The sequence below is a fragment of the Microtus ochrogaster genome, linkage group LG5, assembly GCF_000317375.1.
Source record: "Microtus ochrogaster isolate Prairie Vole_2 linkage group LG5, MicOch1.0, whole genome shotgun sequence".
In the NCBI taxonomy this organism is placed as follows: Eukaryota; Metazoa; Chordata; class Mammalia; order Rodentia; family Cricetidae; genus Microtus; species Microtus ochrogaster.
In genome coordinates, this window is record NC_022031.1 from 66,264,241 (window position 1) to 66,277,691 (window position 13,451).

A 13,451-nucleotide genomic window follows, 5' to 3' on the forward strand; every position below is an offset into this window, starting at 1 on the left:
ATTCTTTTCTTTTCTTTTATTTGAGGTTTTCATGTTTACAGTTAATATTCAGTTAAAAGTAAATTTTATTTATGGGCTGAGGTGGGGCCAAAGTTAACTTTCTTTCACATGGATATTCAACTGCTTCAACATTATTTGTTATTTCCCTTTCTCCACTTAAAATAATTTGACAATGCATACTCTGCTGTTTCTAGATTTATTTAGATGTCATAAACCAAAATGTGTACGTTTGAAATAAGCTACATTGAAGACATTATGGTAAATAAACTAAACAGTCATAAAAACACAAATATAACATGATTTCATTTATAGGAGATATAAACAAAATAATAAAAATAAAGTAGGGGTACATAAGGCTTTATGTTTAATGTGTGTAGATTTCAGTTTTTATAAGATGGAAGAATTCCCAAGACTTGATGTATAATTATTCAGTTACACATAATATTATTGAATTGCATACCTAAAAATCATTAAAGTGGCAAATTTTGTATGTATTTTACCCTATATAAACAAAGCCACTTCTGATACATGCCCAACCTTACATGCAGGCAAGACCATCAAGCATTCATTTAAAAATCTTACTTTTCATGTTAAGTCACTACTTAATTAAGATTTCTGAAACTTCCTTAAATTAATAGTGATCAAATTCCTTTTTATGACCCTTAACAGGTAACACAGATTAATGATTTTGTACTTGTAATACTATTGTTCTTAAAACATCAAAAACCATAAGACACACCCAATGCCACATACTTCAGACAAATGAGAAAAATCAGTATGGTACTAAAATGTGTGGACATTGTGTAAAATCATTAAACAAGCCAAAGATGGTGGAGCACTGCTGGTATGCGAAGACTATGGAGGTTGAAGCAGGAGGATCAGGATTTCAAGATCAGTCTGAGCAGAAGTAGACCCTGTCTTAAACAAAGGAATAAACAACACTGAACCTGGAAAAGAAACACAGAGCCCACCTATTCACACATCAGCGTTCCCTACTATCAAACAATAAAGAACCTAACCTCCAATTCTTTTTCATCAAAGTATTGCAGCCACTGTAGGGGAACAACTTCATTAAATCCATCAAGGAAAGCTTTGGTCTGTTCTTGAACTCCTCGAGAAAAACGCCATTCTGTCATTAAACTGAAAATAAAGACAGCATTGAAAATAGGTCATTTACATATGAAGTTAAGGGACAAAAGCACTAAGAAAGCCTCAAGTTCCTTTTCTTTTTCAAAATATACACCTCCAAATATATGCACACAAGCATGTATGCATGCATATATCTGATTTTAGAGCTAACATGATTTTCCATTACCAAATTCATTTTTTTGAGATTATAATTTAATTATAACATTTCACCCATCCCTTTCCTCCATCCAAACACTGCCATATACCCCTCCCATATTCCAATAAAAGGAAAATCCAGAAGAAATAATACATTACTTGACACATATGATCAACCACAATTACATGAAAAGTCTATAAACAACTTAAATAGATCTATAAAAAGCAGTGAGATCAAAAAAGTAATAAAGAATCTTCTAAGTAAAATGGCTCAGGCCTATATGGACTAACATACATAACTAACATCAGTGCTCTTCAATATAGTCCAAAGAACTCCATCCAAGTCATTTTATAAAAACAGTTATCACCTGATACCAAAAATTCACAAGGAGAGACAGACTGACAGATACAAACACACACAAACATGAAAGAGAGACTGAGACTCTGATTATAGAATAGAAATCACATGGGATTTCAGAGGATGGAGAAAAGGCCTTTGACTAAGTACAACCCTTCAAGACAAAAGCCCTGGAGAATCTAGAATCACGCACCAACATCATAAAGGTTGTAACTGACAAATCTATAGTCATCGCAATAAAAGCAGAAAAACCTCAACGCATGTCCGAGCAGGACTGAGACAAGGTGCTTACTTAGTATACCACTTGAAGTCTTTGCCAAAGTAATAAGGTAAGAAAAAAGCCGGGCGGTGGTGGCGCACGCCTTTAATCCCAGCACTTGGGAGGCAGAGGCAGGCGGATCTCTGTGAGTTTGAGACCAGCCTGGTCTACAGAGCTAGTTCCAGGACAGGCTCCAAAGCCACAGAGAAACCCTGTCTCGAAAAAACCAAAAAAAAAAAAAAAAATAATAATAATAAATAAGGTAAGAAAGAAACAAAGGGCACAAGCAGGAGCAAGTCATGTTATTTCTGTTTGCAGGCAATGTGACTCTGTATAGAACAGATGCTAAAGACTCCACATCAGAAAACTCTTAGAACTAATAAGCATGTTTGAAAAAGTAACAGGATAAATATAATATATATTATATATGTATATAAACCAGATATTAATAATTTTTATAGAAGTCAGTTAACAATTTTTCTACATACCAGTAATGAACATGCAGAGAAAGAAATCAGGAAAACAATCACATTATAATAGCTAGAACATAAATCTTAGGAATAAATCTAATCAAGAAAGTAAAGACCTCTGTAGTGAAAATATTAAAATACTAAAGAAAGAATCTGAAGAAGAAAGAAAATGAAAGCCACTCATGGAGCAGCAGAATTAGCAGCATGAAAATAGCTACACTGCCAAAAGCAAGATACAAACTCAATGGAAACCATGTCAGATACCAATGATATTCTGGAAAAAATAGATTAAAAAAACCCCTAAAATTTGTAGGAAAATGCAAAATACCCTAGACAGCCTGGCAATCTAGAACAAAAAGAACAATTTAAACAGAACCCCAGTCGGAAAAATAAATGATCTGACTCAAAAACAGACACATGGATAAAACACAAGTCCAAGAGTTACAGAGCCACTGGACTTTTGTCTAATGAATGGGTAGTTCTTGAAAGATGAGGTGCAAACAGTCAAAAAAAAAAAGTTCAACATCCCTAGTCATCACAGAAATGCAAATTAAAACTACACAGAGATCGTCTCGCCCTAAAATGACTGCCACAGAGAAAACAACAAATGCCAGGAAGGAAGCAGGGAAAAGAGAATCCTCACATCCTGCTGCTAAGAATGTAATCTAGCTTGCTACTATGATAATTAGTAAAAACAAATATAGAACTATTCTCAAGGAAGAGGATACCAAATGTTTATCCTAAACCAAACCGCTCTGCTCTGCAAATACATATATAACTAATCCTATATAGACTGAACAGATTATATTTAGGAATATATATGTACACACACACACACACACACACACACACACACACACACACACACACACAAGTTAGTGAATAAAGAGGGCCATGAATTTGAAAGAGAGCAGAGGTACATGGGAGAGGTTTGAAGGAAGGGAAAAGAATAGGGAAATGGTGTCATTATATTATAAACTCAATTTGATAATGATAGATAAAATTAGAGATGATTATGTTAAGTGAAATTAACCATGCTTAGAAAAAACAAGTATTTCATGCTTTCTTTTACTTGTGAAGTCTAGATTTTATAAAGACATATAAACCCACCATAAGTCTTATCTTCAAATGTGTATTTTTATTTCATGTATATGAATATTTTGCCTGCATGTATATATGTACACCTGTGAATGCCTGGTGCCTGCAGAGGACGGAGAGTCAAGATCTCCTGGAACTGGAGTTACAAATGGCTGTGAACTACCATGTAGGTACTGGGAACCAAATCTGGCCTCTACAAGAGCAGCAAATGCTCTGAACTACTGAGCCAATTATCTAGCTATCATGAAAACATAAAAGGGACGAGGGAGAGGAAGGACAAGAAAAGAAAAGAAGAGAAAAGAAAAGAAAAGAGAAGAAAAGAAAAGAAAAGAAAAGAAAAGAAAAGAAAAGAAAAGAAAAGAAAAGAAAAAAAGAGTATTAGAAGGCAATGAGGCCTAGAGGAGGAAATAGAAGACTGAATATAGCCAAAGTCTGGGATTACTTGAAATTTCTTTATAAAACCCTGCACCATGCACACTGAATATAGGCCAGTGAAACATTTATTATGTACAAGTTAAAGTAGTTGGGCAATGGTGGTGCATTCCTATGATCCCAGCACTTGGGAGGCAGAGGCAGGCAAGTCTTTGTGAGTTCAAGGCCTGCCTAGTCTACAGAGCTAGTTCCAGGACAGCTTGGGCTGTAACACAGAGGGGGGAAAAAAACCATATCAAAAACAACAACAAAAAGGGTAACATGGGCCAGGTGGTGGTGACACATGCCTTCAATCCCAGCACTCAAGAGGAGAAGCAGGTAGACCTCTGAGTTCAAGGTAAGGCTGGTCTACAGAGCAAGTACCAGGATGGCCACAGATAAAAAAGAAATACTGTCTTTAAAAATCAAATAAGCAAATGAATTAATTAAATAAATAGGATGTTTAGAGTGGAAATGTAGTATGGAATGAAATGACATTCAAGGGGTAGTTTCCAGATTTGATTTTGCCTGTTTCTATCACAGTTTCACTCCCTTCATCTATAAATGAAGAGGCTGCACAGTTTTTCCAAGAATACTTTTTTAACTAAAATTGTATTATAAAGAACTTAGAAATAAAAAAGTCCACACACCAAAATTAGTCATACCTGAAGTCTATATATCTCAATAAACTTTTTATATAACTAGAATAGTCACTCTGAAGCTATGAAGCTTCACACCGGATTTTTACATTTTCACTATTGAATATATTTGCAGCCACCACCAAGAAACGAAAAGGCCTTGACAGACCTAGAACTAGAAAAACAATAAGGTTTATATCCTCTTTCATGAATCAAGTGCCAATTATCTACATTCAGTCTTTCCTTTATCATTGCCTATTATCTACCCTTTTCTGCTCTCCGCATTATACTGTGCCTGAATTTGCCTTTCTCATGTATAAATTATATAAGTATATTATATATACATACATATAATGCATACATACACACATATACGGGGGGCTAGGATCTGCATATGAGGGAGAAGATATAATTATATAAATTTTCTTTCTGAGATTTTGAATCCCTTTTCAGTACTAATGCTCTCATGTCATCTGATCTGGTCAAAGGGGGAAAGCCTATTGCAAATGCAAATGGAAAAGTGAAGGACATTACACATTTTCTTCTTACAAGAAAATTGGGAATAGGAGATGTGGATCATCTTTACAGAATAAGGAACAGACCCTAGCAGGAAAAGAACCTCATGAGAATTTCCCAAAGGGTAAAAACAAATACAATTAAAGGTGTATATTCTAAGGGAGATTTCTAATTAGATTCCATAGAGTCTACAGACTGAGTCCAATCAGCTATGTCAACCTACCCAATATATTCATCTTTGTTTTCTTCAGTCACCAAGATATTGGAACCTCCCAACTTCAGGTCATGTGAAGTAACTTTTCCCAGAATCTCCATGTCGACAGAAAAATACATCTCTAAGCCACATTCTTCAATGTTGTTGTCTCTGGATTAAATTATAGCATGTCAGTGTGCATATAAACAAAGTATACAAATGGGTTTCAAGTAAATAACTCAATGAAAAAGAAATCTTCAAACCTTATCCAGATAAGGGAGTTATAAAATTCAGTATCAATAGATTCCAAATCCTTAATAGTGAGTTTTTTACTTAGCATACGTTTGTAGAATGGTAAAGAGAAACCAGTATCAATAAACTTCCCATGGAATAGTGCCTGTTAAGAAAAACAAAACATTTTACTTAATCTTACAAAATGTTCTTTAGAGCACAGTGATAAAATAGAAGTCATGAGACTTTACATTTAAAAAGCAATATTCAATGGTATAAATTGTGAAAATTAAAATTCAAAATGCAAAGCAAATAAATTAGAATGAAAAAATATTTCACAGGTCAAACATATAATGTACAATCAAAATATATATATATATATATCATGGGATTTTATTACCAACTCCCTCTACTTTTTAATATATATTTGATAATTAGCTTAACAGAAATGAAAAGGCCCTTGTACCTCTTCCCATTTCCTGCCTATCTGTAGGACCTCCGTGTCTTCATGCCTACATACAGCAACAATACAGGAAGAAGCACCACTGATTTTTAATCCAACAGATACCTAAAACCACTCACTGAACCAATTATATTGGCCCTCATTCCCTTATTGAGTTTATATTCAATCACCAAGTCACTGAATTATCCTCTTATATAACTTTAAACCCTCCCCCACTGTATTGCAAACAAAATCCCAAGTCTAGATAAAAATCTACTTAAAACTTACTCTGCCTATACTATGGTAGAACAAGCTATCCAGTTGTGCCAGCAACCTCAGAGGAAGCATTATTTCATTACTATATTTAGTTTCCCTGTCTTAGATGACTATTCACCAATGTACCTCTGTCCTGAAACACTTACTATAATTATTGCACATAGAAAAGAGCAACCAGGAGAGCTTTCATGCAGACCAACCAATATGCCACCACTAGCATCTGAACTCCCATACACCTTGCTAAATGGTTGATGTAAGACCCATCAGTAACTGATGGGCTCCCCATGGTGTCTTCTTCGAAACATTTCCTTCTTCCATTTTCTTCTGGGAAACACTTTCTTGACTTTCTAATCTCAGGTAGTTTTATTTGGTTGGTTGATTTTTTTTTTCACTCATTTTTATCTCCTCAGCTTACAAATATCCCTTAACTCCTCTGTCCACGCTATTCCTTAACACAACCATGAGCTTTTGATATTCTCTACATGTTTAGAAGCCCAACAGTCTCTTTCTACCCTGGACATCTCCTTGCCACATTTGGATACTTACCTGTTTTAAACCTCCACTGGATGCCACATGCATCCTGGATGTAGAAGAAATTCAACATTCTTGATTTTCCTCAGCATTTGCTCTTGCCAGCAAAGCCTCACTTAGGAAACAGCAATTTCAAGCAAATGTGCAGGCCATGTGTTTTGGTGCCTCACTCTATTCTTATGTCTGGCAATTAATCTACCAGAAAACCTAGTTCTTTCTAACTTCCAAACATACCCTGGATCCAAATCACTTCTCACATCTATTACTATGCTATTTAGACACAAAATCATTATGCCCTCTCATGGTGACCTCTATTTCTTCTATCCTCTACACACAGAGGGTTTCTTATTGGTATTGCTTAATTTATAACACTAATTGATACTCAGAACCTTTACATGACTTTCCTAAAAGTCCTATATGGTATTTCTCAATTTCATCCCTCCCATATTCTCTCCCATATACTTTGCCCCAGCCATGTTCTTTTTCAACTAATGAGGCATTTTTAAACCTTGCAGCCTTGCTCTGCTATCCCATGAGCCCGGAGTGCTCTTCTGTAAGGTATGTATATGACCCCCAGTCTCCTGCCTTCACATTTCCATTCATGTTCAACCTCCAAAGGTCTCCTTCAACCCATTAAATGAAAAATCAACACCCATAGCCCCCACTTTACAGAATCTAGATTCCAAGAGTAGGAACTGTATCATTTTGTTTTTGTTCTTTAATACCCAGTACCTAGAAATGGGAAGGGAATTACTTAGACGCTCAAACGATTGCTAATTGAACCAATGGATAATGTAGTGCAAAAATTACAAACTCCTCTAAAAATACAATAATTTTACAAGAGCACCTGTAAAGCTCTGAAACTTCTAAAAGCACTAAGTTAGTATACTTACTCAGCAACTCAGATTTTCCTTGGGCTAAATAACCACACTAATTTCCCCTATCTCCCCACACAAATGAGTAATAAATAAGGTTTTTACTCTTTTCTTAATTTTATTTATTCTTTTTCTTTATTTATTATGTATACAATATTCTGTCTGTGTGTATGCCTGATGGCCAGAAGAGGGCACCAGACCCCATTACAGATGGTTGTGAGCCACCTTGTGGTTGCTGGGAATTGAACTCAGGACCTCTGGAAGAGCGGGCAATGCTCTTAACCTCTGAGCCATCTCTCCAGCCCCAATTTTATTTATTCTTGCTAAATTTTATCCATGCACATAATGTATGTTTTTAATCATGCTCCCATTATCATGTTATTCTCCCTCTCCCACTGTAACTTTTCTTCTTCCCAACAATTCCTCCCCCTCTACTTTCATCTCTCTCTGCATGCGTGTATGTATGCGTGTGTATGTGTGCATGCATGTGTGTTTAAGCACACACATCCCATGGTACTTAATCTGGGCTGCTTGAATAAGCATATGTGAAATACTGTTTACATAAAAAAGGGAGGATCACTGGTGGCTACACAACTGAGGAATCTGACACTTACCCCAACAACAGTGAATTGCCTACAACTAGGGGGGTTATAAAGTATCTTTCAAAATATTTTTATACAATACATTTTTGTGCACATGTCTGTGCAGGCCCAGGGCTAATGACGAGCCTTCCTAAATTATTAACCACAATATTGATTTTTTTTTTTTTTTTTTTTTGGTTTTTTGAGATAGGGTTTCTCTGTAGCTTTGGAGCCTGTCCTAGAACTAGCTTTGTAGACCAGGCTGGCCTCGAACTCACAGAGATCCACCTGCCTCTGCCTCCCGAGTGCTGTGATTAAAGGCGTGCACCACCACAGCCCAGCTTCACCACAATACTGAAACAGACTCAATCAAACCTGAAACTTGCAGTTTTAGCAAATTTACCTATCCAGCTTGCTCCGAAGATCCAGTATTGCCTCTGAGTACTGGAATTACAAGCAGACCACTAAAAGTCTGAACTCTAGTCCTTGAGCCTGCTTGGCATGAAATTTACCCACTGAGACATCTCCCTAGCCCCTAGTACACTTTTGAAATAAGTAACAGATAATAAAATAACTGAAAGTTAGGAACTCACCATTGCAATAAAGCGACCAATAAAACAGAAGTATGAAAGATGATCAGGATTTATGGTTGATGCTGGATTTATCTGTAAACAATAGTTATTCTTGCCTGCATACTCAAATAAGCAATACATTGGGTTCAAAACTTCATGGGAAAGCAAGAAAAACCATTCTCTATAAGAAAATAAGTTAAGATTACTTTTAGTATTCACATATATGTGAACTTTAAAAAGGTGTTAAATATATCCGTAAGTAAATAAATGTGTGCATGCACACACATATGAGTGCACACACACACACACACACACACACACACACATACACACACACACACACACCCCTACTCATTCCTTAGCCCTCCTCCTATATATGATTTGGCTTTCCATTCAAAGCCACTGCTAGGTCTGCACTGTCAAACTGCAAGCTCACTGTTCCTCACAGGTATGTTGTTTTCTACATCAAACTTTTATTTGGGTATCTTTTCTCAATTTCAATTCAACTTAAGTAGATTAGACTTTTTCTCAATTCACACTTTAACCCAATCCAGGTATCTTTGAAGCAATTTCAGAGTATAGTACATATCTGTGATTGCATTCATAGTACAGCAACAATCTGAAAATATACTTTTATGAACATTAACCTCTAAGGCAAAAGCCATGTCTATATATTTTCAATAACCTTAACTCTTACATGCATTCTAAAATATATACTTAACAAGCTTTTTATTATGTTTTGGGATTTTTTTTTTATTTTGTTGAGCTGGAAACAAAATCCAAGACTTCATAGATGCTAAGCAATAGATAAATGGAGCCTCCATTACACAGGTTCTATTAAGTATTTGATGGCGACACTGTAGCACATAACACTGCTACTTTAAAATAGTGAGGTGCTTTTTTGTTTTTGAGACAAAGTCTTACTTCAGAACTCAGTCTAGTATGGAACTTGATACACAACCCAGGCTGGCTTTGAGTCTGTAACAGTCCTCCTGCCAAGGTTCCTAAGGGCTGGCATATCTGGCTTTTAAAGAACAGTTTAAATTGCCTTACAAATGTATTCAAATGGTGCTAAAATTACAAAGTGAGATCTTAAAATGTGCTAAGTGTTTACTAATTCTTAACTACCTATTTTGCTTTAGTTTAATGATTTTGAACACAAAATAAACATTTACAAAGTGTTTACTATGATCAGTGTGAGGTCATGGGGTTTTGCCTTGCCACAATTCCCATTCTTCTTTATAACTTGCTAATAAATATAATTGGCTTTAAGGAAAGAAAACTTCCAGGTACAATAACCCAGTCTTCACATAATGATGGTGGTAGACAGTGGTGGGTTCTATCAATCATGGTGAGTGTCAGTAAAAGCAGAAATTTGAGTAACTGCTCTTAAGAAAAAGTCAGAATTATTATTGTTGTTCTTGGTTTGATGTTCTGTGACAGCATCTCCTGTGTAGCCCGAACTGCTCTGAAACCTAGTAGGCAGACCAGGTTGCCTCAAATGAAATCTGTCTATTTTTGCCTCCTGGGTGCAGATTAAAGCTATCACCACATTTATCTCAAGATAAGACACAATTTTAACTCTTCATCTCAGTCTGATAATTTATGTAATACTATCAAGCAATTTGAAAATATTTAAGTCATCCTGGGTCACCTCTATGCTAATTCCTATAGTCTGCTATTTTGTTTACCAAATGTTTAAGAGAGCTTCTAAAACATTCCCTGGAAACTACAGAAGACAGTCACTAAACAAAATCAACTATGAATTCATGTCAAATCATATAATTAAATTCAGGCTCAAAATACTAAGTGCACCAAATAACTTCACTCTGTGGTTGAGCTAAAGTAAGACATTTCCTCAGAGAAGAAAAATAAGTAAATCTATTCACACACACACACACACACACACACACACACACACACACACACACGGAATTAAATTTCCAACCATTTCAGATCACTTTTAGAAAGCAGCAAACCAGAGAAAACTGTAGTGATCCAAAAGAAGAATGGATATATGACAAAAGCCTGTATTCTAATACCAACACAAAAGAGAAATTCCTAACTGACAAGAGAAATGATTGATTGACTTTCATCACAAGTTTGGCTCTGCACTTCAAACTAGACACGTGAGGCTGAAAGAACATGGCCTAGAGAAGAAAATGAAGAAAACAGTAAAACAGCAAATGAAGAAAAATCACATGAGAAGCAGCAAAACATAGAGCAATCCTGCAAACAGTGACAGGAAGACAGGCTTCAGAAAACCAAAATAGGAAAAGCACTGATGAGAGACAAGAGGAAAGATGATAGACACGTAAGACTGACAAAGGAGATTCCACATACCCATGATTGATGTTCCTGAAGAAAGAAAAGAACAAATAGAACAGAAAAAAAATATTCAAAGATAAAATAGAAGAAAACTTCCCAGAAATTAAAGCTCTTCACATGTTCCTTTAAAATAGATCAAATGCCAGGCGTGGTGGCACACGCCTTTAATCCCAGCACTTCGGAGGGAGGTAGAGGCAGGCAGATCTCTGTGAATTTGAGGCCAGGTTGGTCTACAGAGTGAGTTCTAGGACAGCCAAGGCTACCCAGACAAACTCTGTCTTGAAAAAAAATAAATAAAACAAACGAAAAAACAAACATTCTGCAATGAAACTAGTGAATTTTAAAAGACAGCATGGACGCCCAGAAAATTTTCTGACAAAGGTTTGACCTCATACTTCATAATGCTCACATTCAATGCTAAAACACTGAAGCAGTACCTAAGAATGCGGGATAGACAAAGCTGTGCAAAAAACATCTGTCCAGAGAGGTTGCTGTTTATATAACCAACAAGGAAAACACTTCCAAACATTTAACAACTACAGGAACATATTCCCCCACATGAACTCTTGAATAAGCACCCTGATGATGAATCTAACCAAACAATGCAGAATCAAATCAAGTTAGGAGTAAGACAATTATGATACACAAGAATCAATTACATCATTTAAACTGTTGAAACAGAGCTGGAACCAAATAACTAAGACAAAAAATGCTTCACAAAAGAATATGAATGTTATCATGTCAGACACTGAGGAAAAAAAAACATGTTCATAATTTTCTAAGATGTCCCTTTCTTTTCAATGTCTGGGCATGCCGAAATTCAGAAAAACTCACAAAAAACACAATATGAGCATTTATTGGATAGAAGTGCTTACTGAAAATGTGTAATAATGTTATGACATCAACACAAAAAGAGGCTAAGAGAAACCCTGACAAACTCACAGCAATATTACGTATCTACTTCTACCAGTTGTGACCTAGTTCTGCACTTCTATCAGCTATAATGAATGGTGGTTTTTCTCATTCTGCAAAATTCTATAAAAATCTGAATTCCCAGGAAGACTTAATGAAACTGTTAACTATAAAAAATGCCAATGTAGATTTGTATGAAGCAGTTAAGGGAGAAAACAAAGAAGGATTTTCACTAACTACTTCACAGGTATCTCTTAAGTAAACTGATTAAATGTAGAAAAATTTTATTTTCCGAATAAACTCAGATCAGAGAAAAAGGACAAATAAAAGTGATATGTAGTGTTGTAATAGCAAAATCAATAAATAACCATCTATAACCATTAATTATGCTACACGCATATGTAGAATACTATGCAGCCATCTGATAAGAACTTTAGCATGCACAGAAGAATAATCACAATGGTTGTACCCTGTGTGTAAAGCACTTGCCACGCAGGCAGGACACACTGAGTTCTCTGATCCCAGAACCCATGTGTTCTGGGCATGTGGTCATGGTGACCCACCTGTAATCCCAGTATACGGGATATAGAGAGAGAAAATCCCAGAAAAATCTGGTTAACCACACCAGTTGAACTTTAGAACAACAAGAGACCATGCCTAAACATATAATGTAGAAAGGATAGAGGAAGACACATGTCAACCTCAGGCCTCTACATGCATGTGCACATCACTCCTACATAACATACGTCCATGAATACACGTGTACCATACTCATGCAAGTACACAAACACACATACCATACATATATACATATGCAAAAAAGGTTGTAATAATGATTACCCAAAATTACTCTGGTGCTACTGAAAAAGGTAGCTTAATATATTCATATATATCTCCACCTCAGATGAAAAAACAAACTTATTACAAAGCAGTAATAACTCTTTAATAAGTAACTTTTTAACTTTACCTTGCAAGACCACCATAATCAAGGCCTTCTTCTCCTCTAAATATAACATATAATCGTCTCCTTAAGTCATACGGTTTCAATGCCATAATCTAATTAAAGACAAAAATGTAGATATTTTGACATTTATACACTGCATAAGTTACTTCCAAATAATTCAATTTAAATTAACCTGTATTTTCAAAAGTACACATTCCACTATCCCATATTTAATTCTGCATTTTATCTGGCTTGTTCCAAAAACTAGCTAAAGATGAACAATCCTCCAAGTTTTCTCTGACTCACTTTTATATATTCTTCCCCCTTTTAGCGTTAAACAGTGGTTCCACTTAGAGTTGGACAAGTTAGATTACATTTTCCCCTTCCCCCCCTCAAGTTTCTAATCTTCCAATGTGGACTGGTAAGTTTTTTTGTGGTTTTTTTTTTTTTTTTTTTTTTTTGTGGTTTTTCGAGACAGGGTTTCTCTGTGGTTTTGGAGCCTGTCCTGGAACTAGCTCTTGTAGACCAGGCTG

At 35.7% G+C, this 13,451-nt stretch overlaps 1 protein-coding gene across 6 annotated transcripts in view; it reads right to left on the reverse strand.

The window, feature by feature from the left end:
- Positions 1–13,451, reverse strand: part of Wwp1 (WW domain containing E3 ubiquitin protein ligase 1) — an 80,367-nt gene that overhangs the window by 12,036 nt on the left and 54,880 nt on the right. For all 6 annotated transcript variants that reach the window (XM_013351874.2, XM_013351875.2, XM_005362346.3 and 3 more), the window contains 5 exons: positions 12,943–13,031; positions 8,757–8,916; positions 5,491–5,624; positions 5,258–5,398; positions 1,020–1,140 (listed from right to left, as the gene is read on the reverse strand). In XM_013351874.2, the coding sequence (XP_013207328.1) occupies positions 1,020–1,140; positions 5,258–5,398; positions 5,491–5,624; positions 8,757–8,916; positions 12,943–13,031 (645 nt within the window). The remainder of the gene's footprint in view (positions 1–1,019; positions 1,141–5,257; positions 5,399–5,490; positions 5,625–8,756; positions 8,917–12,942; positions 13,032–13,451) is intronic.